At 33.4% G+C, this 23,626-nt stretch overlaps 1 protein-coding gene across 2 annotated transcripts in view; it reads left to right on the plus strand.

Annotated features, from left to right (window-relative positions):
* The window catches only part of LOC145248101 (protocadherin gamma-A11-like), a 131,357-nt gene that overhangs the window by 75,468 nt on the left and 32,263 nt on the right, over positions 1-23,626 (plus strand). For both annotated transcript variants that reach the window (XM_080109890.1, XM_080109891.1), the window contains 2 exons: positions 2,192-2,251; positions 8,050-8,225. In XM_080109890.1, the coding sequence (XP_079966016.1) occupies positions 2,192-2,251; positions 8,050-8,225 (236 nt within the window). The remainder of the gene's footprint in view (positions 1-2,191; positions 2,252-8,049; positions 8,226-23,626) is intronic.

Raw genomic sequence — 23,626 nt, forward strand, 5'->3', positions numbered from 1 at the left:
GTAGAAAAGTTCATTGGTTTGTATTTTTAAGTAGTTTGTAATAATTTTTTTTTTTAATTCACGAAGCGGTTTAAAAAAATCAAAATGACTTTGAAATGGCGAGCGCCGTTTTCAATTCGAAGGAGGGGCACCTGAGCATTCTGTGTTAACAATTTAAGAGAGTTCCGTCAACGTAAGGGATATTTATAAACATATTTTAATGTTTTCCGTTATTTTGTGCTTGAGGAATATTCGATTATGGCATGTGTATTTTATATAAAAATTCATTTAAGTAGTTATCGCCTCAAATATCGTTTTATTGCTGGTTCGCTGAAATTATTTCAAGTAAAGAGCATTAAAAACTATTTCAAAACAACAAAACATGAACTGAACTTTATTCTTTTATTCTTGTATATTTATTTTTTCGAGTAGTTGTTTGTTGGCTTTTCTGCTGAACATTCTTACTAAATAATATCGACGAAATATCGAAAACAAAGAAACAAAAGCAGTTTTGAAAAATAATGAAGCTTTACTTACTTTAACAAAATAATCCAAAACAGCAAAATGAGATATTAAAAAGTAAACACGTAATTACTTTAGTTTTTTTAAAGCAAAGAATCGATATAAATATGAATAAGAAGAAAATGGCGTCCTGGATCCAACATACCCATTCCTGATCCTCGATACATCTTCTATGGTTATATGTAATCAGTTTTTTTAAAATAGTCAACTATATAGGAGCCTATTCGTGACTACACACACACACACACACACACACACACACACACACACACACACACACACACACACACACACACACACACACAGACGTTCAGCTTTACATTATGTATATATATATATATGCTAGCATATATATGCTATATATATATGTGCTAGTATATATATATATATATATATATATATACACTAGCATGGATGCCCGGCGTTGCCCGTGTGTTTGGAGGTGTGTGTTGAGAAAAAAATAGTGGTAGTAGGAAGGCGGGCTCGAACCCGTACCGTGAAGGGGGAAATGAACGGGTAAAAAACGTGACGTCTTTGCTCTTACGATCACCGTCAAACTGGAAGTGACGTAGGTTTAAATTAAGGCTAAACAATCGAAAAGACTGGATGACTTTCGAAAATATCGGCGAAAAAAATGACCTCTCCCTGTAGAAAAGTGCCCAGCTGAGGGTGAAGAAATTCATGTTTTAAACCAGTTTTTCGGTATTTGTCGTCTGAAGGGACGAGCTTCAAAACAATACTGATCTTGTGAAAATCCTCTGTCGAAAGTTTTAGGCGGACATGCAAACATACATACATACATTTATATATTGGTAGCTCAAAAATTCGACCGCTTGTGAATTTCATTCTCCCATGAAACTTCCGCCTTTGGAGGAAGCCGGTTAAACCCTGAATAGGGTTGGTGCTGACTGCACACACACACACACACACACACACACACACACACACACATCTCTGAATACCTTTTATGCAAAATTTCAAATGTTTAGACCAGAAATTGTCTGAGTAATTTGGCAAAGACCGCAGAGGTCAATATTTAAACTTTGACCCCTATTATGACCTTTTAACATTTATTGATTTGGGCTCAAATCAAGTTATTAAGTTAGATCCATTTCCAAGGAACCTATATCTAAAATTTCAAGTGTTTAGACCCAAAATTGGCGGAGGAGTTTGATAGAGTTATCAAAGGTCAAATCGTTGAACTTTGACCCCTTAACAACCAAATTTCTGGCCAAAAACAGATTACAAAGATTCTTCCAAATTTCAGTACTCTGTATATCAAATTTCGACTCTGTATACTGAAAATTGACAGAGTTATTGCGTAGGGAAATGACACAGACAGACAGACACTTCCACTTATATATATATATATATATATATATATATATATATATATATATATATATATATACATATATATATATATAAGAATTAATTGATGTCAATCAAAGTTAAAGAAACTTTATTTGATTGCCAAATCAATAAAGAAAAGCACGTTGACTACAAATGGCAGGGGTGATATTTAATAATATTTAACAACTATACAAATATGAATTTAGAAATATGTAAAACAGTCCTTATTTTGCATGAATAACGATTTTTTTTAAAAACTAGATTGTTTTTTTCTCTTTTTATTATTTTTCTTAATCTTTTGAGATGCTTGTAATGTTTTCGATTTTCTATTTTGTAGGCCAGCTTTCAATAACACCATCGAAAACTGTGGTAGAAGTGAAAGAAAATAATCATGTCGGTAAGCATCTGGTTGCTATTCGTGATATATTGCCAATACCTACGTACATAATAATTCGCAAACTGACAAAAAAGTTCAACTAGAAATTAAAAACAAGAAAATCGGTCCGACAATGTAAGGATGTGATAAAGTCTTATCCGAAACTGACTCCCTTTCCAAAGTTATGACATTGAAATGTTGATAATTTAAAAAAAAAAAAAATTTATCCGTTCAGGCTGAAAATGTTCATGGTGGTTATTGTTATCAAAGTGCACCAGATCCATATGTAACGCCGTTGTTACATGTCCATAACCGGGACCCACACGTTGTATGCAGATAGTCGCAATGAAACAAAAATAGGAAAAAAATCGACTCGCTCTTTTATTAATTGAAACAACAGACATTTATTTACTTCTAGAATAACGCCTTGTCTCTTGTTCAAAAGTCTTCTCGTACTCCAGTGTGCTTAACAAGATTCTGTCGTGTCGAACACGTGGTATTCTATCTTTGTCCGGCCATGTTTAGGTATTTCCCTGTCGCTTTTCGGCCACCTGTGTAACACGACTCTCTCTTTCTTTCTCAGTTTACGTTTTTCTTTTTTATAATATTTTCCTTTTCTTCTTCCTCGCTGTGACGCCATCTTGCACACGGTTCGGTCATTTGCATACATTGGCTGTTGCTGTTACTACCATACGCACATCCGCGCTCTATTACACATAGATCAAATTCGAAAAAAAAATTCTGTAAAATTTCGACAATGATCGAAATATCTCAATGTTAAGGGACAATGTCATGTAAGGTGTTGAACTTCATTGGTCACACGGTGGGCTTATTAGCATGTACTTGTTCGTTCATTGCACCGGCCATGATCGGTCTAAAGTTGTTGCTTGATTCAGTCAGTGCTACAACAAAGGAATTCTCGCTCCAAAACAAAACTAACAAGCTCAGTTTATAAACAACTAATGATGTTTATTTTTTTGGAGATTACAAATGGAACTCGTTCTCCCAATGTGGAGTGTCAGAATTGCTTGACCAAGTTGAAATATATATGTTCAGTTCACACTCTCCCACTTTCACCGGAATGAAGACCCTGGCTGCCTCTCTCCTTCCTATTCTTATCCATAGATAATCTTTGTACATTGCTTTTCTAAAAATAGCCGGTATCAGAACTAGCTTCCCGTGTAACGAGGCACTTATTTTCTTAAACAAATACAATATCTCTTGAGTGGTCAGACTCCAACCAGAAATATTCTCGGTTCCCTGTGCTCACTTCTTTCGACTAAGCATCTATTAAATAAGTAGAGATTTTCTACGATCAACCTTAGCTTCTAAGATCAAAGTAAAGGGTCATATAATATGCCAGACTCCATTTACTATAATATGGACCAATTAGTGAATCACTACAATGAACAGAACTAAAGTTATCGCCTTTTCGTGACTTTCTAAAGTTAGACTATGACCGATTTTTTTTAGCAAATTTGGTGACGATTGGTTATGCGAAGTAGACGCTAGGCTATAAAAAAAAAAAAATCGAACGTAAACATAACCTCCTTTCTGGGGATAATACAAGAAAAAACTCAAGTTCAAATCAGTAAAGTTAAACATCGAATTTACAGGAATAGAATCGACATTAATTTAAGATCATTTTATTTACGGTTTAAAATAAAAATTAATAGATTGCATTTTTTTAAAATGCGTCCATCAAATTTACGGACGACCTACGATTAAACAGATGCATCTGAAAATTCCGTTTCCAACTCTTACGGATCATTCAACCACCCAGGTGTGGACAAGTTTTTCTAAAATAATTATATTATGCCATCGATGCTGCTACTTCCTCCGCTATTCCCTTCAACTCACACTTTCTTACTCCTATTTCATGCCCTGCCATTTGTAGTTTAATTTTATTTTCCTCCCACTATCTAAAGCATTCAATTTGCAAGCAAACAAACCAGTTTAACTGTCTTATTCTTTAGCTGCTCTGACGTCCCTCCATTAATTTATCTCCCTTATTCCCTTTTTTCGAGTATTTCCCTTCTTATCCCTCCTCCAGCCACCCTCTTAAACATCCTATATGCAAATTCAGGCAATAAAGATGGTTAGAATTTTCGTAGGATCAATTATAGTTAAGGCACCCCAGGATCAGCCACACCAAAAGGCATATTTTACCGTGACACCGATTTTTAGATTTCCGGTTGAATTATAAATAAAGTAATACGTATTTATAACTTAGCTGTTGCATATTTCTTTTATTAAAAAGAGGATTTTTTAAAAATTAGTATTTTAATTTTTTGAAAGTAGTACAAGTTTTTGTGAATACCTCTCTCCGATTTTCAATATAAAACCTACAAAGGCAAAATTGGAAATTCATATATTGTTTTATTCATGAGTAGGAGGGCTATTCAGCGTTACCCGGAGCAAAAATGTTGCATATTTCTATCAAAACTTTCACCTATCTCGCTATTTTTCTCTATTTCCATCTCGTTTCTCCTTCCTCTTCCTAAACCTCCTCTTACTCCTTCGTCCAACCCATTCCTCTTTAGCTGGACATACATACACAAAACTATCCTTTATATAATAGATCCACGGTGGAATTAGTCGGCATTATCTTTCTAAATACGCACATAATCATACCGACATCCCTCCTCCAACAAACGAAACCCGACCAAGTTGACCCTCATAAAAGGAATATTTTCTTTTCTAATTTTTTTTTTTTATAACTTGTAGGTGTTATTTATTCCAGGCAACTCTGATCAAGGATATCCCAACTTTGTTGGCGTTTGTTTTGTAGTTATTCACTTTTATCAGGACATACAAACATACACACACGAACATACATATACACACAGGCAACTGTTTTTTATATAATAGATTCAACCCGAAGTAGAAGTTTAAAAAATCGCTGGCAAGGCAAAATATATCGTTTCGGTCGTTTGTTATTAATGAGTGCCTCAAGCACAATTGATTAAAGTAATTTGTATTAAACAGATTAAAAAAAGTTCTTTCGGTTTTTTAGCTAACGGGTTTGTTTAGAATTGAAAGTATTAATTGCTGTAGGACTCCTTTTTTATACTATTGAGTGATCGCTTATCAAGGCTCGAAGGCCACTCCAGGGTGTCAGGTGTGACAACACTGTGATGATCGGTGAGGGGGGGATTAGATGAGTTAACTTATTTTAGAAATTATTTACGTTGGGTTTGAAAACGAAGATGTCATAGTCAGTTGGGAAGCAACTCCGCGATATTGTGTTCCACAAACGAGCAATTTTGTGAAAAAAAAACAAAACAAACAGACAAAAAACTATACTTATGGTATTTCTATTTAGTCTTAGGCATAGACAGAGAGCAAGAAAACATGTTTGTTGCTAATCGGGTGCCGAGAATGCATTATAGACAGAGGTATAGGATGAAGCTCAGTCGAGCATCTGCCATGAAAATAACGATAGAGCAGAGATAGGCTCGCAACGTCTCTTCTGTGAAAAGGTCATGAAAGGCTTCGGATACTATCTGGATGAGAGTGCTCGCACGATGCGTATATAATGAGGTAAAGGTTTGCGCAATCCCTAATAGCATCTCTTTTGAACAAACATCGTTTGAGTTCAGTGGCAAGCAGTCCAGGAAACAATGTTGGAATAAGTAGCAAAAGACTGATGTTAAAACCATTTCCTGTCCAGAAACATCGCAAACATTAATGAGAAATGAATTACCTCACTTTATCGTCACTCTTTATCAGGTAAAAATCATTAAAATCATTTCATCTCCGAAAATAAAATAAAAATATGGCTGTTTGTTCACGGTTTCAAATTGGCTATTTTATATATAAAATATATAGGCTATAATGAATTAATTTTAATTTTATTTTATAATTAAAAAAGTCATGTTGAGAAGAGACTAAGTTTTTCATTATAGTTTTTTTTAATTAAAAAAAAATGTGCAAGGGAATTAACATCTGTTCTTTTATAATTTATATAAAAACATTCAGACCCCCCCCAAAAAAAAACCCCAATGAATTGTGTATTGAATTTCCATTTAAATAAATCTACATTTTTTTAAGATCAATTCTTTTTAGCTTTAAAAGGTTAAAGAATTTGCTAAAAAAATAATTTTAAATTCGTCGTTATTTGCTTTATTTTTGAAGTCATCTTATTTATAATGAATGTGTTTAAAAACTTTTCAACTACCGTGGAATTTCCACGGGCCCTACCAGTTCTAGTGCTAATCTAGTCATTAGGATAATTGTCTGTGTGTATCAAATTCTAGTAATTAGTTATTTATTTTTTATTTTGAAAGCTGATGTTTTTTTGTAGAGTGCTTTCTTTTTAAGCCAATGCATTTTAGGTAAATGCATTTTTACGTACTTACGTGTCATGTCAAAATTAGTAAAGATTCCAAAAAATTACGATAAATGATGCAGTAGAAAAATAATTACAAGAAAAATAGAATCTATCAAATTATCGGTTACTCATGCAGATATTGATCCAGACGTAACTCAGCATTCGCTCAGCTTTCCCCGAAACATGACGTCAACAGCTTGGCTTCTGCTGCTGTCTGACATAAAACTGAGCCAATTACAATGCAGCGCAATGATTTTAAACTTGACGCGCGTGAGCTGAAAATCCAAGTAGCAGACGACCATTTGGAAATGGATAAAAAAAGGTTTCTCATTGAATATGGAGTAATCTTGGCAGCCATTTTTTTCACAACCAAGGAATTAGTAAAACCGTTCTTAACATAGGGAGGCTGGAGGTGTTTTAAACCTAAACGCAAATTCCATGAACAAAGCTTCTTTGTTAGAACTGCACGCATATGGAACTGTTTTCCGTTTTCCTGCTTTCCAGCTGACTACAATATGGTTGTCTTCAAGTCCAACGTAAACAAGTTTTTGATGAGTCGTTCCACTTAAGTTAACAAATTTACCGAATTTCCATTACTAACGATTACTATATTGTCCAATTGACTACTGTACACTCTTAACCCTTATCCTCGAGTGGTCTCTGGGCCTTGATAAACGGTGATGCCTATGTAAAAAAAACAAAAAAACTATATCTTCAGAACCTGAGTTGTTGACGTCATGTTCCGGGTAGAGACAAGCGAACGCTGAGTTACATTTGGATCAATATCTGCATGAGTACCAATTATCGAGTTAATGTGGAATAGTTGCTCGACTAATTCAGTTTCATATACGGACTGACTTATCTCCCTTGACTAAGACTTAGAAGTGTCCGCCATTTTTAAACGAAACGTAATTCTGGATATTTTTTTAGAAAACAAAAATACGTCTAGCACATCTTCTGGATCATCTTTACTTTAAGTAATTTTTGGAATTTTTGACACAATACGTACGTATGTAAGAATGTACTCACCTTAAATACGTTGTCTTAAAAGATCAATCTACATAAGCACGTTTTTCGTTTTAATTTGATATTAGAAAATCACCGGGTAAAACTTGCGGAGAATGTTGCTTTACGCTTGTTGTAAAAATGAAACGGAAATTTAAATTTAATTTCTTTAATCTTTTCTTTTTATTGCAACCCCGATGAGTTGGACGTAATGTAAAAATTTACCGAATTTAAAACAGGACGAAATTTAAATTCCCGTTCCATTTTTACAACAACCGCAAAACAGAGCATTCTCCGCAAGTTTTACCAATAATTGATGCATTTTGTGCCATAAGTTATTTTGTTCGGGATCGTTCAATCGTTAGAGATAGTTAGAGGTCAATTTCACCTGCGACAGGTTTTAAAGCATTTATATATTATAACCGAGTTTTCAGCACAACGATATAGATGTTTTAATTTTTATTCATTTATTTTTTTTTAGGCGACGCCGTTCTTAATATAACAGTGGGACCAGCAGTAAAAGGTGACATTTTGAATGTTCAACTTACGGAGAAGAAGAACTGCCTTAATTTGAGACAATTAAAACTCCAAGTACAATGTTCAAGCACTTGCACTTTCCCCATTAAGGCAAACAGTGTTCTGGACAGAGAGAGTAATGTATGTCGCTGTTTTTATATCCCATTCACGTAAAACTGTATAATAACATTATAATATAATTTTTTTTCTTTTTATTACATTTTCACCCCAAACAAGGCAAATTGCCACTTTGGTGTAGGGGGCTACTATCAGGGGCAACAACTACTGGGGTACTATGTAGGGATTTGAACTTCTGCTACACTTTGGTGTAGGGGGCTACTATCAGGGGCAACAACTACTGGGGTACTATGTAGGGATTTGAACTTCTGCTACACTTTGGTGTAGGGGGCTACTATCAGGGGCAACAACTACTGGGTTACTATGTAGGGATTTGAACTTCTGCTACACTTTGGTGTAGGGGGCTACTATCAGGGGCAACAACTACTGGGGTACTATGTAGGGATTTGAACTTCTGCTACACTTTGGTGTAGGGGGCTACTATCAGGGGCAACAACTACTGGGGTACTATGTAGGGATTTGAACTTCTGCTACACTTTGGTGTAGGGGGCTACTATCAGGGGCAACAACTACTGGGGTACTATGTAGGGATTTGAACTTCTGCTACACTTTGGTGTAGGAGGCTACTATCAGGGGCAACAACTACTGGGGTACTATGTAGGGATTTGAACTTCTGCTACACTTTGGTGTAGGGAGCTACTATCAGGGGCAACAACTACTGGGGTACTATGTAGGGATTTGAACTTCTGCACGTCAGTACTGTTGGGGAAGCAGGGACCTGGAATGGAATTCCAGAGTCTAGCGATTCTGGGGAAGAAACTATTGGAGTAAAAAGATCTTTTACATATAGGGATCTCTACAGTGTGGCGGTGGGATTTAGCAGCCTGTCGGGTTTGTCGAGGGTGCTCACGTCGTGGGGGCACAAGTGATTGCAGTTCGTTAGAGCATTTTCCACTTAAATACTTGTAGAAAAGGCAGAGGGATGCAACATTTCGTCGATAGGACAGAGGCTGAAGCTTAGATGCCAGTTCAGGGCCTATCAGGTTTTCAACTCTCTTTTGAACCTTGTCAAGGAGCGAGAGACTAGTAGCGGACGCACCAGCCCAGATGTGACAGCAATACTCCATACATGGGCGAATGGTGGCCTTATAGAGGTACAGGATACTTTCGGGTGTTAGTAGTTTTCTAGCACGGTAGAGAGAGCCCACCTTTCTTGCAGCGGCCCTGGCAATGCCTTCAATGTAATTGTTCCAACTCATGTTTCCTGTGAACGTTAGGCCAAGGAGTTTGAAAGATGTTCTCTCAGATAAAGAGTCGTTGGCCATTGCTATAGGTGGTAGGGAGGGTTTCTTGTAATTATTGAATGAAACTAGTTTAGTCTTGGCAGCATTGAACGCGACCAACCACTTTTGTCCCTATTCCACCACAGATTGGAGGTCTTCCTCTAGTGTTTCTGCCATTTCTTTAGAAATGTGTTCATTCATCTTCCTGTCGTGCCTGCCATAGAGTGTAGTGTCATCAGCATATATACCCATCTCGGAGGCAATTTTTTCGGGGAGGTCATTTATGAATATCAGGAACAATAGAGGTCCAAGGATAGAACCCTGAGGCACCCCCGCATTTATATCATATTGTTTAGATGTACGACCGTCGAGGACAACCTGGATTTTTCTCTTATCTAAGAAGGATTTAATTATGTTAAGTATTCTACCAGTGATACTGTATGATCTAATTTTCCTGAGGAGATCCTCGTGCCATACCCTGTCAAAAGCCTTAGATATATCTAGAGCTACCGCTCTGCCCTCCCCCGCTTTGTCCAGTGAATGGTATATACGTTCAGAGATTACAGTTAGGATATCTGCTGTGGAACGGGCTTGTCTAAATCCATATTGTTTGTCAGTCAGAAGTTTAGCATCTGTAAGGTGATGGACTAGAGCATGGTTAATTAAGGTCTCAAATATTTTGGCAAAAAGTGGGAGGAGGCTAATGGGGCGATAATTTGATGGGTCAGTCCTTTCGCCAGAATTTTTGAATACTGGTACAACAGAAGCAGTTTTCCAACAGCCCGGAAAGCAAGCTTCATTAAGGCATTTGTTGTAGAGTTTGGAGAGAACTGGAGCTACTTCGGCTGAGCACTCTTATAATAGCACAGCTGAGCTGGGATAAGATCGGGTCCACATGCTTTTGAAGTGTCAAGGTTTTTATGATAGCATGCACCTGAGCAGGGGTGATTTTTAGATCGTCTAGCGTGGCGTCTGTCCGCATAGGAAAGTCAGGTAGGGGGTGGTTGGAAGGATCCAGTGTGGAGTTTGAGGCAAACCGACTGGCAAGCATATTAGCCTTGTCGGTTGCTGAGGAGACAACCTCGTGATTGTTGGTTAGTGAGGGAATTGTTGATTGCCCATTATTTACTACACTGTTGTAGATTTTCCAGAAGTCTCGAGTTCCTAGTTTTTGTGCTTCGATGCGCTTTTTAGTGGTTTCCGTAAATTCTCTCTTAGTTGTCACTATTTCTTTCTTAACGTTATTTCTAGCTTCTATATACTTCAGTCTGTTTGAACTGGACTTATGTCGGTTAAACCTACGGTATGCATGTTGCTTTTGAGCAATGGCAGTTGCGCAAGTCGGCGTAAACCATTGGGGAGAGTGGGGCTTACTATAAAATTTCCGCATGGGAACATGCGCTTCGATTGTAGTTTTGAACCAGTCAGTGGTCTCGTTTGCACACTGTTCAGCAGGAAGAGAAAAAATATTTCTCCATGGGGCATCTCTGATTAGTTCCCTGATGGCTTCCCAGTCAGCCTTTTTATAATATCTCGTTGTTTTGAGCACTGGCTCTTCAGTTTTGGGTCTAGAGTTTAGGGCGATTTCAACCATTATCACTGCATGATCAGCGTTCCCGAGTGGGCTGTGGGCATTCGTTATGCAGTCATCGGGAACTGTGGTCAAAAACAGATCTAGAAGTGATGCGTGTTGTTCTTGCTGGTCAGGGAAACGGGTTGGAAACGTAACCATTTGTGATAGGGAGTGAGATATAGTGAAGCTATGAGTTGTGCTGCCCGCTGCATCTGTGTAAGTAGAGAATCCAAACCAGTTTTTGTGGTAGACATTAAAGTCACCAAATACATGTATTTGTGCGCTAGTGTCGAGGGACAGTGCCGTGTCTATGCTGTCAGAGACTTTGTTTATTATGGTGCAGTCCTGAGTCGAGGGAGAGCGGTAGAGAAAATAATAGTAGCTAATATTGTGTTGCATGTTCAGCCTAAAGCACATAAAGGCTTGATCATCTGTTTCTAGGTTTGTTTCTCTAGTCAGGGGGAGGGTATTACGAATGTAAACTCCAAGTCCGTGCATATGTCTGTCAGATTCGTTACGGCAGAGTGGGAGATATCCAGACATGTTAAAGTGGTTAGAGGGGATGGAGGAGTGTAGGTTAGTCTCACTTAGTGCTAAGATATCCGGGGTATTTGTTAAGAGAAATGCTTCAACATCAGCTAAATTAGTTCTAAGTCCACGGATATTTGTGAATGCAAGCCTCAAGGGAGGAGCCAAGTTGAATTTGTTTGTCCCTAAGCCTGGTTTAAGCTTATTTTTAGATTGTACTGTCGTCATATATTTTTAAAAAGAGTTTCGGTTTAGGTAGTGGGAGCTAAACAAGAGGTTATGCAGAGCATCAGACATGAATCATAAGTAGACCATCAGCTGACCTTTCTCCAATTAGGATTGTGGCCTCAGGAAAGCCCACCGGGGATGAGTGCAAGGTCCCTTTCCATGCGCGTCATGGCACTACAAACAACCCGATATTATTCAACTGTTGATGGAGCAGCCGCTTTAAGCGCTACCAAAGAGTTAGGGCCCCTGTACTACCAGTCGGGAACAGCAGCCAGGAACTGTCAATTCGGTACCCTCAACCCATTAGAAGAAGGTCAACCCAATCTAATTGCTCAGGCATATATCATACTCAAGCACTCCCAAATGTCCAGTTTTAGGGGTGGGGTGTGCTGGGAATGGGGAAAAACGGCGTTCGTTGCCCTAGCCAGGAAACAAGATCTACCGCTGGGTGTTTCTGTCGAATCACTGAGATAGTGTATCTGCCTTTGACTAATAGGCAAAGAAGGAGTATGGAAGCCGGGCGATCGGCAGAACCTATCTACTCCTTAAGCAGTTTAGGTTTGCAAACCGGTGAATTTGTTTGAGTCACCAGCTTTAGGAAGGTTGTCATCCAAGACTGAAGAGGCCTCCCTTCCCTTTGGTTTAATTTCAGAGTTTTCCTTCTCCTAGACGGATGATCTGGGAAGACCTACTTGGTCCGTCAGCACTGAGAGGGTTTTCTCCGCACCTAGGTTCTAATCCAGGTATTTCTGCGACCCCGCGTGGTTAGTTAGTGTTACTGGGTTAGTTTGTGGGGGTTATATCTCTGCTGATTAGTTACACTCCTCAAAGTTATTTAGGTTATAGTTCTGTCTTCTATAGTAGAAAAAAAGATAAATCCTCGCCCCTGTTCGGTATTCTTGCCTAGGCTATTCGTTTTTCGAGTCGAGTTCTAACTAAAAACGGCTCGCATGGAAGTAAAGAGTTAAAGACAATTTATACGCATATGTAATTAAAATACATTAAATAAATAAATTTAAAGAGAAGGTATGAACAATTGGTAAAAAGCTAAAAAAAAAATAAATAAATAAAAAATAAAAATAGAAAACGGCTCGCATGGAAGCAAAGAGTTAAAGACAATATATGCGCATATAGTTCAAATACACTAAATAAATAAAGTTTAAAAAAGCAGTTGCCATTTTGGTAAGATTAGGATTGATTAATTTCACTTAGCTTAATTTCTTTGGCCATCTACATTTGACGCGTCTGCCAGCGAGCATAACCATGTTCTAGGTGAGAGGGTAGGTAGGGGCTTCACTTCCTTTCCCGGATTTAGCATGTTTATACGTACTTTATCACTAGGTACGTGCAATTTAATGGCTAAAACTGATAGAGCCATGGTTTTGGATAATTATAATTTTTTATAAGTTTCCGATTATTTTTTTGTTTGTGTTTGAAAGATGAACGCTTGAAGTTAATCTTTAAAAGAAAAAAATACTTTTACGTGTGAAAAAAAAGTTACAGAGAAAAATGTTTTCATGGCGGCTCCGAAAATTTTGAAATTCAGCTAAATTTGAAAGTTACATAAAATGTAAAATTCCCTTGAAAGATAAATATTAGTTTTCTGAAGCTATTTCGAAGATAATTAGTAAAGTAAAGTCTTAAAATACTGAATTAAAAACACCTTGTTCTTTTACAAAAGATACTGAATTAAAAACACCTTGTTCTTTTACAAAAAAAGTGCTTAATTATCACCAACAAGCGAGTTTAGTAACTGGAAACAAGCGAAAAGCTGATACGCAAAATTTCTATGGAAGTTCAAAATGTAAAAAATTAAATTTTAAATTTAAAGTCATAAAGAAATTAAAGCATTATTATACCTTAATTTTTGTACTTTTGACGGTTATAAAATAAATATTCATTAATTTAGAAAATCATATTTTATTGTAATAAAAAGTAAATGCTTATGGAATTAGAATATTTGTTTACTTTTTTACATGATGACATCATTTATTTTGAAATGTGTTGTAAGGATAGATTAAATTAATCCCTTTTAAATAAAAGTAAATATGCATTCTAAGAGTGAAAAAAGTCAATTAATATCACTGATTACACTGATCATTTAAGCTAAAATACTTATTAATAGTTAAATAGTGATATACAAATCCTGTTTTTTTTTTTTTTTTTTTCTTTTACAATGTTGCTCATCCGTACATCTCTAAATTAACCGTTAGTGAAAATCAATCACAATTTTTAAATTACTAGCAGTTCAGCCTCGCTTTGCTCGTTTTCTCGGGCTCTATGTACTGTTCATAACTTTATGTGCATATATATATATATATATATATATATATATATATATATATATATATATATATATGTGTATATATATAAATGTATATATATATATGTATATATATATATATATATATATATATATATATATATATATATATATATATATATATATATATATGTGAGAAATTGTTGAAAACATTGAAGTGTCAAACACAATGATAAAATCATTTTTGTTTATTGATTTTTTTTTGTAAGTCCTATATTTCGCTAATACATAACCTCATCAGGATCGAAAGTCCGGTTCGTGAATTTCTTTTTCTTTTTCTTCATTTTGGTGTTATGGCAAAGAGGCAAGAATTTACGTGTTGGTCCGGTGTTTTCAAGTGTATAGTGCTCCAGTTTCGAGCGGTATTTAAAGTAAAAGATGGTCACACACATTTTGAAGACACTTATTTTTAAAGTAAAATTTAAATGAGAAATTTTGAAAACTTTGAAGTGTCGAATATAATAAAATCATTTTTGTTCATTGATTTTTTTTGTAAGTCCTATATTTCGCTAATACAACACGTAAATTCTCATCTCTTCGCCATAACACCAAAATGAAGAAAAAGAAAAAGAAATTCACGAACCGGATTCCGACCCTGATGAGGCTATGTATTAGCGAAATATAGGACTTACAAAAAAAAAAAAAAAAAAAAAAAATCAATAAACAAAAATGATTTTATCATTATATTCGACACTTCAAAGTTTTCAAAAATTTCTCATTTAAATTTTACTTTAAAAATAAGTGTCTTCAAAAAGTGTGTGACCATCTTTGACCTAATATATATATATATATATATATATATATATATATATATATATATATATATATATATATATATATATATATATTTATATATTAAAAGTTTGACTCATGTCCAGTTAACCTACATCTAAGATTTCATTATTTCTTCAGGCTCAAAATTGGCGTAGGAGTTTGGTAGAATCTTTCGACTTTGACATCTTGGAAGCCAAATTCTCGCTCAAAAACTTATTTAAAAGCTTGCTGCATGTCTGAATACCCTTTATGTAAATTTTCAAATGTTTAGACCCAAAATTGCTTACATAATTTGCTAGAGACCGCAAGGGTAAAATCCTTTGAACTTTGACCACTTGGTAGCCAAATTTCTGGCGAAAAACCGATTAAAAATCTTGCCCTATGTCTGAATATACTTTATGTAAAATTTAAAATATTTAGACCAAAAATTGGCTGAAATGTCATATTTTTAAAAAAATTTTTCTAAAATTTCAAGTGTTTAGCCCCAAAATTGGCAGAGGAGTTTGGTAGAGTTTTCCAAGGCCAAAACGTTGATAGCCAAATTTCTAGCCGAAAACCGATTAAAGATTTTACCAAATCTCAATACCCCCATGTCAAATCTCAAGTCTATAGACTGAAAATTGACAGAGTAATTTTGTAGGGAAATGTACCCAGACAATTTCATGTTATAGATATATATATATATATAGATTTTTTCTTAGTGATCATGGATATTTCTTATGCAGATGTTTACACATTTATGCGTAAAACTAAATTATTACACTTGAAATTTTCGCGAAAATTGTTATTCAAATCACATGAAATATATATATATATATATATATATATATATATATATATATATATATGTATATATATATATATTTGCAATCATATTATTCTTGGTGAAAATATTGAATAAACGATGCTTTATTAATAGATGATATCGTTAATTGGGAAATTAATTTAACACAGACTTTAAGGGCTTTTTTCGTTATGTTCCTAAAATATTAAACTAAACTTAAAAAGTGTTTTATTACAATCGACAGAGGTACGAAAAAGTGGCAAAATATGTGAGAAATAAATATCATCAAAAGCAAGATAAGTTACTCTATATATGAACAAGACAAATGGCGGCGAGATAACTGTAAAATTCATGAAGTTTGCAAAATGAGTTAAGACTAAAAATTATACAAAATACTGTTAGAACCCCACTGAATATATATCACGGAAACATATATTGAATGGGTTTCTAACAATGTTTTGTATAATCATTTTTAGTTTTAACTCAATTTTCCAAACGTATTTAACAATCAGGTCGCTGCCATTCGGTTTGTTCACATATATCGAAAAACACTTTGATTTTTGAACCGATTAAACGTTTTAAAGTGAGTTAAACCACTAAAAATTTCCCAGAAAAGTAGAAAACTTACCTTGCGTTATATATATATATATATATATATATATATATATATATATATATATATATATATATATATATATATATATATATATATATATATAAATTTTTGAACATTTTTTTTGTATGACTGTGGATTGTAATAGAAACCCCTTCAAATTTTTTTTACATCTGCGATGCTTTATTTTTATATGAAATAGCAAAATAAATGTTTTTTTTTAAGTTGGAATTCATTATTGAGATGAGTATTATTCATATTAATTTATTTATTGCGGCCCATTATTCTCATCTTCCTAAAGTTGTTGTTTTCACGACGTTTCGGCCAATTACTCACTTTAAAACGTTTAATAAATAAATTAATAAAAATAAATTCATTCGTATTTTTAGTACTTAAAAGTATAACTTTAGTGAAGGTGTTTTGTTTTTACAAAAATACATCATTATTAAGATTTAAAAATATAATGGTTCATTATATTTTGTGATCGTTAATAAATACTGACACTGTCATTAAAATTGATTGATTTCCTGAAGTTTGAGGAATTTTCAAATAAAGGGAGAGTGAAAATGTGTATACAGGTTGACGTTTGGCCATTCATTTTAAAATCAGATCGCCCGATCGCTAAAGACGAAAATTACAAGTATGAAAGAAAGAAAAAAAAATAACATGTTGATGTAAACTGGAATTTCTGCTCTTTATCTTTTTTTGGTGTTCATTTATTCGGAGCACGGGGAGACAATTATGAAATTTACGGAAAGTGTGTATATATATATATATATATATATATATATATATATATATATATATATATATATATATATATATATATATATATATATATATATATACGCATTGAATAACCCAATCTTCCCATACACACACATTTATAGTTTCTTTCCCGATATGGATAGGATTTTAACACTGTTTCCTTTTCTTTTACGTATGGTCTATGATCGTTTTCTTCTTCTGTATTTTTCCTTTTAATATCCTGAGGATGTCCCTTGCAATAGGAACGAAACGTTGATCACCATTTTATAAATTCATTCGGTTTTTTCTTTTTTCAAAACAACATATATATATATATATATATATATATATATATATATATATATATATATATATATATATATATATATATATATCGACATTTAAAATTAAAAAATGTTTAAATTCAACGTTATTTCACGCGGTTAATGGTAGCCGAATGGATTAGGTCTTCGCTAATCGAGCCAGAGATGTCTCGTGTTGCGGGGTTCAAATCGTTCGACTAGTATTAATCGTGACACCCTACACTGAAGATTCCCGAAAGGATGAAACACTAATGTTTGTAGGTATTTAATTATTATAGTAAAAAAATAATTATATATATATATATATATATATATATATATATATATATATATATATATATATATATGGGCGACTTTCTAAATAAATACGAGCTTCGAGACGAAGCCAATATTAACCGTATTCATCGTTTGAAAGACAACAACAACAAATGTAAATTTATAAGCGATAAAAATAAACAGTAAAGTCATCTAGGGTTCGTGGCCCAACGGTTAAGGTACCGGGCTGTGGTAAACATAGTCTGAAGTTCGATCCCTAGAAACAGTCGAGCTACGCTGCTGAGAGTTAGTTAACTCGAAACACGCATGTACATAGATTACTGTTTTAAAAATAATAAATAAATAAAAATGTTATATATACGTCCAAACAAATTATGGGCGACTTTCTAAATAAATGCGAGCCAATATTAACCGTATTCATGGTTTGAAAAACAATAACAACAACAACAACAGCAAATGTATATATATATATATATATATATATATATATAATGATTGCAACGTCTTGTAAGACGAGTGCCACACCCTCAGACCCGAAAGCCCGAAAATCTTATTTAGTCCTGCCGGCGAATTAACACGCTCAAGCAGACATGACACTGAAGACGGTCATTGGTATACATACATGTATATACATGCACGCATACATACATATACACAGATACATACACATACACATATACATACATGCACAATACATAATACACATACATACACATACATATACATACATACGTGCAAACATATACAAGACGGTCATTGGCATACATACATATAAATATATACATGCACACATACATATATACACATACATACATATCTATAAACATACGCATATATATACATACATATATATATCTACACAATGCATAATACACATACATACATATACATACACATATACACATATACACACATATATACAAATACATACACACATATACATACATATACACATAATATACGCACACATATGCACATATATATATACATACACTTACCTACATATACATACACATACCTACATATATAAGCATTCATACACATACGCACCCAGATAAAATACTGTTAAAAACTCGCTCAATATATGTTACCGTAACATAGGTTGACATATATTCGGCGGGTTTTTAATAGTATTTTGTATAATTTTTTATTTATAACACCTTTTCCCAAACTTACCGTGTTAAAGAGAGAATCAGACGCCATCTTGAATTTTTCAATACATCGGTAAACACTGTATGTGTTTCGAGCTGAATGAATATGTTACATTGAATAAAAACACGAAAAATATATCCAGTTTGGTAACTTATCTTGCCTTTGATAACATTTATTTGTTATATATTTGTTTTTTGACAACTTTTTCGAATCTATGTGTACAGTAATACAAACCCCTCATTTTTCTTTTAATATTCATAAAAAGTAAAACTTTTTTCAAAATAAATAAATAATAAATGTTTGTAAATGTGACAAATAATCGTTTAGTTACGGCAACGTCAGTAAATAAAATATGTTACGTGCGGGGTGGGGTGGGAGACTAAGGGAGCGACTATTATTTTTTTCTACTGGTCGCCATGGAACTCAAAGCCCAAGAAGTACCAAAATGTAATTTTTTTTGTCAAATAAATAAATTTCAAGCAATTTTTGCAATAAATAATAGATAGCAACTTCGTTAATTTTACGACTCGCCCCAGCATATTATAAACACCCTAACTTCCCGATGATAAAACGGTTTTCGGAATGAACAACCTCCCCATATTAAGAACGGCTTTCGAGATTTATGGAAGGGCGTTTTTTTTAACATGGAGGGGGTTAGGGTTTTTATAATACGTTAAGGCATGTCGTAAAAATGAAATAGTTTAGAAAAAGTTAAAACAAACTTTTTTATGTAAACAATGCCGTGAAAAGAAACGAAACAATTAAAACGTAATGTTTCATGAGTGAAAAGCCTTAACATAAATAAAATTAAAAAATTGGTAAGTACATAAATGAATTTAAATTTAAAAAATATGGGATTATTTTTTTTGTGCTAATGCAGAGAGTGATCCGCGCTATTTTTTTTTTAAAATCGTTTTCCACGTTTAATTAAAGTTTATGATATGTTTTTATTCAATTGTAAGGTTAAAGTACATAATAGGTACAAAACACCCTCCCTTCCCCAAGTTAAGAATGGCTTTTTAAATAATAACATTATTATTTCAACACGGATCACTGTCTGCATGAGTAAGTTTTTTTTTGTTTTTTTTTACTTATCGAGTTAACAGAAAATGAAATCTTTCGTCAATTCGTGGCTGTGAAATGAATCGAACCGGAAGTTCAGTTTTATCAACAGAACAGATTCGCAGTAACGGTTAAAAAAATATATTTATTTTATTTAATATTTTAATTTTAATAATTCGCGAGGTAAATTTATTTTAATAACATAAAAACATACCTCGACTCTAAAAATGGGTTGTCTGAAAATTTCAAATAAATTGGTAACGTAGAAATATGGTTTTATTCGTTTAGAACGAACATACATATATAGATATAACATATATATATATATAACATATATATAAATATACATACATATTATACATATATATACATACATTCATATATATATATATATATATATATATATATATATATACATGTGTGGCGGTTCGGGTTGTCATATTGAAAGGAGACATATTAACGGGACATGTAATACAGGAATGATAACAGAGATAACGACAATGATGATAGTACTGAGAATGCATTTATTACAGACTGGGATGATTCTTTGTAACTTCAAATTAATTTTACGGAGCTGGGACGTATTGATGCAACAGTTCTTAACACATAGAGGCGAGGATATACTGACGATGAAGGAGGCACATTACAAGCGTTCGTTTATAGATGAATATGCAAAACACATTTAGCTTTTCGGTTATATAGACGACACGAAGACAACTTACAAAATATCGATGATTTCTTTATTCTTTAACAGCGATTGGTAATGTTAGGAATTGAAGACTTTTCGGCTACATGGTCTACTCTTCTCCCTTCGGCTAGCACTCTTCAACTGACTCTATCACCGTGTGTGATCTTTTCCGATTATCTGATCCTAATCTACTGACTCATCAACTTCCTAACTTCGAACACTGGATCCACATATTGATAAATCTTCTTTGTTTATGACGTCAGAAGTGTGGTTCCCAACGTGACTCTTTCACGTGGATATACGTATGTCTGTCCAAACACACTTTTAGCAAACAAAGAATTCTTAATCTAACCTATTTCTAAACAATATTTTTTAATTCGCATTGTCCATTCTTTTAACTTTTGAGGATGTATCTTGTGAACATTGATCTTCAATATTTTCCACAAATTTTCAATTGGGTTGAGATCTGGAGACTGACTGGGCCAAATAAGAACGTCAATTCCGTTATTTCTAAGCCATACTTTGGTTAGTTTGGCAGTATGTTTGGGATCATTGTTCTGCTGAAAAACGAAATTGCTATCATGTCCCAACAAATCAACAGATTTCTGGAGGTTTTTCTCCCAAATCTCCCTGTATATAGGTCTATTCATTCTACCATTGATGATTTATATTTCACCAGTACCTATGCATAAAATATACCCCCATACTATAATCGAACCACCGCCAAACTTTACCGTAGGAATGGTATTCTTTTTGTTATAGGTGGTGCCATTTTTACGTCATACATGTATTGCTGTGTTTCTTCCAAAGATTTCTATTTTCGCTTAGTCTGACCAGATTACCTTGTTCCAAAATTCTTAGGGTTGTTCCCCATATGTTTTAACATAATTCAAACGTGATCTAACATGTTTAAGCTTCAATAATGGAACTTTTTGGGGGGACCTTGATATAAATCCTGCACGATTTTTAACTCTACTGATTGTATCCTTGCTCACATTAATCCCAGCTTCTCTGAGGTCGGTTTGAATTTCACCACGAGTAAGAAAAGGATTTTTGTACCTTTCTGCTTACCCACCTTGATTTTTTTTTCGTTTAATTTCCTTGGCCGACCACATCTTGGAAGATTTGCAACAGCTTCACCAGGGTTTTTTTTTAAAACTTTCTAATAACGTTTCCAACTGTACTAAGTGGTAGATTAATACACATGTATACATATACATACATATATACACATATATATATATACATATATACACACATATATATACACACAGAGATATAAACACATATATACGCACATTTGCACACACACACACACACACACACACACACACACACACACACACACACACACACACACACACATACACACACACACACACACACACATATATATTCTCATAAGCGTTATTTTCGGTATAGATTTAAGCTGTTGCACTCAAGTCACAGGTATATTTGTTTTATTTTTGAAATCGCATTTTGATATAGAAAAATCGCTAGCACATTAACTATAATATATACGAAATCTGCAAGAATTTAAATACCATTTAAACGTACTTCACGATTGGGCTACACCTGGTAGCTTAGATAAAACTTTTACAATTTTAACGAAAGAGTTACAATAATATCAGAGCATCTCCATTTATGTTGAATATCTACAGAATGCCAACATCAATATATTACATATTAATGAGTAGTTTGTGGAATTTCCGCAGGTTCCGCTAGTCCTAATTATTTTTTTTATTTTACGTTTTATTTTTGATTGAGATTCGAATGCAAAAGACCAAACTCTAAATGCATGTCTATGAATTAAAAATTTACAGTGACAAATGTTAAAAAACAATAATTCATTCGAATTTCAAGCATGAAGAAATCAGCTTTAAAAAATCTTTGGAAAAATAGTTATCAGTTTTTTCAACGACAATTAAATTAAAATATTAAGATACCAAATTAAAGAAAATGTACACTTTTTTTTTCTATTTTGCATAATTATTTCAAAAGCAAGTTAGTTGAAAAAAGGAGAAAGCATTGACAATCATTTGTAAACACAAAATGCCCGCTGATTTTCAGAAAGTACGAATCACGCCAAGTGTAATAATTTCATTAAATTAATTTAATTTCATTGTAATAAAAATTTTTTGAATTTACACAAATAACAATTTATTTTTATCTAAAAATATTTTATATTTAACTTGGCATAAGTTTTATATTCCGTAATATTCTTTAAGTATTGATATTTACAAATGTTTTTCCTTATAATTTGAAATAAAACCTTGTAAAACGTTGTTCAAAAATCAATTTTAGTAATTACATTGCTCTATTTATTCTTAAATTTTTATTATCCATTAAAATAAGCTAAAATAATTCTTTATTAATGATTAAATAGAATCCAAATTTGACAGAAAATTATTTACTAATGAAACTTACCTTTTAATTTTGTCGCCATTCTGTCCACCCATATTCCAATTAATCGCGAGTAGAAATAATACCATTTTTAGCTTATCTGTTTCCTAACGATTTTTCAATTTGTTTTTAGTTTAACGATTATGTAATCAAATCAAACTGGACTCTTGTCAGCATTCGACCGCTGTTATAATCTCCGATCCGTTCACTCCTGTTCTCCAAACTCGACTCACCATCTTGATTTCAGGTCTTTTATTAAGTCATTTTGGCGTGACGATTTTAGTATGCATATGCAGTAATTTGCATATCAAACTGCAGTTTATAAAAAAAATTCTTATGCTGATGTGTACACGTTCATGCCTACAAAAGAAACATAAAATTAAATTTAAAAGTTTCCCCAAAACTATTATCATTGAAATCACATGAAATATTTTATACAATTATATTATGTGAAAATTATATATATGTGAAAATATTGATGTGAAAATTATATATATGTGAAAATATTGATGTGAAAATTATATATATGTGAAAATATTGATGTGAAAATTATATATATGTGAAAATATTGATGTGAAAATTATATATATGTGAAAATATTAATGTGAAAATGATATATATATATGAAAATATTGAATAAACAATGCTTAATTCATATAGAATATCGTTAGTTCGAGAAATTAATTTTTCTTTGAATTGACTGATAT

This window comes from Euprymna scolopes, chromosome 26 (assembly GCF_053919585.1).
Source record: "Euprymna scolopes isolate OS-2025 chromosome 26, ASM5391958v1, whole genome shotgun sequence".
NCBI lineage: Eukaryota > Metazoa > Mollusca > Cephalopoda > Sepiida > Sepiolidae > Euprymna > Euprymna scolopes.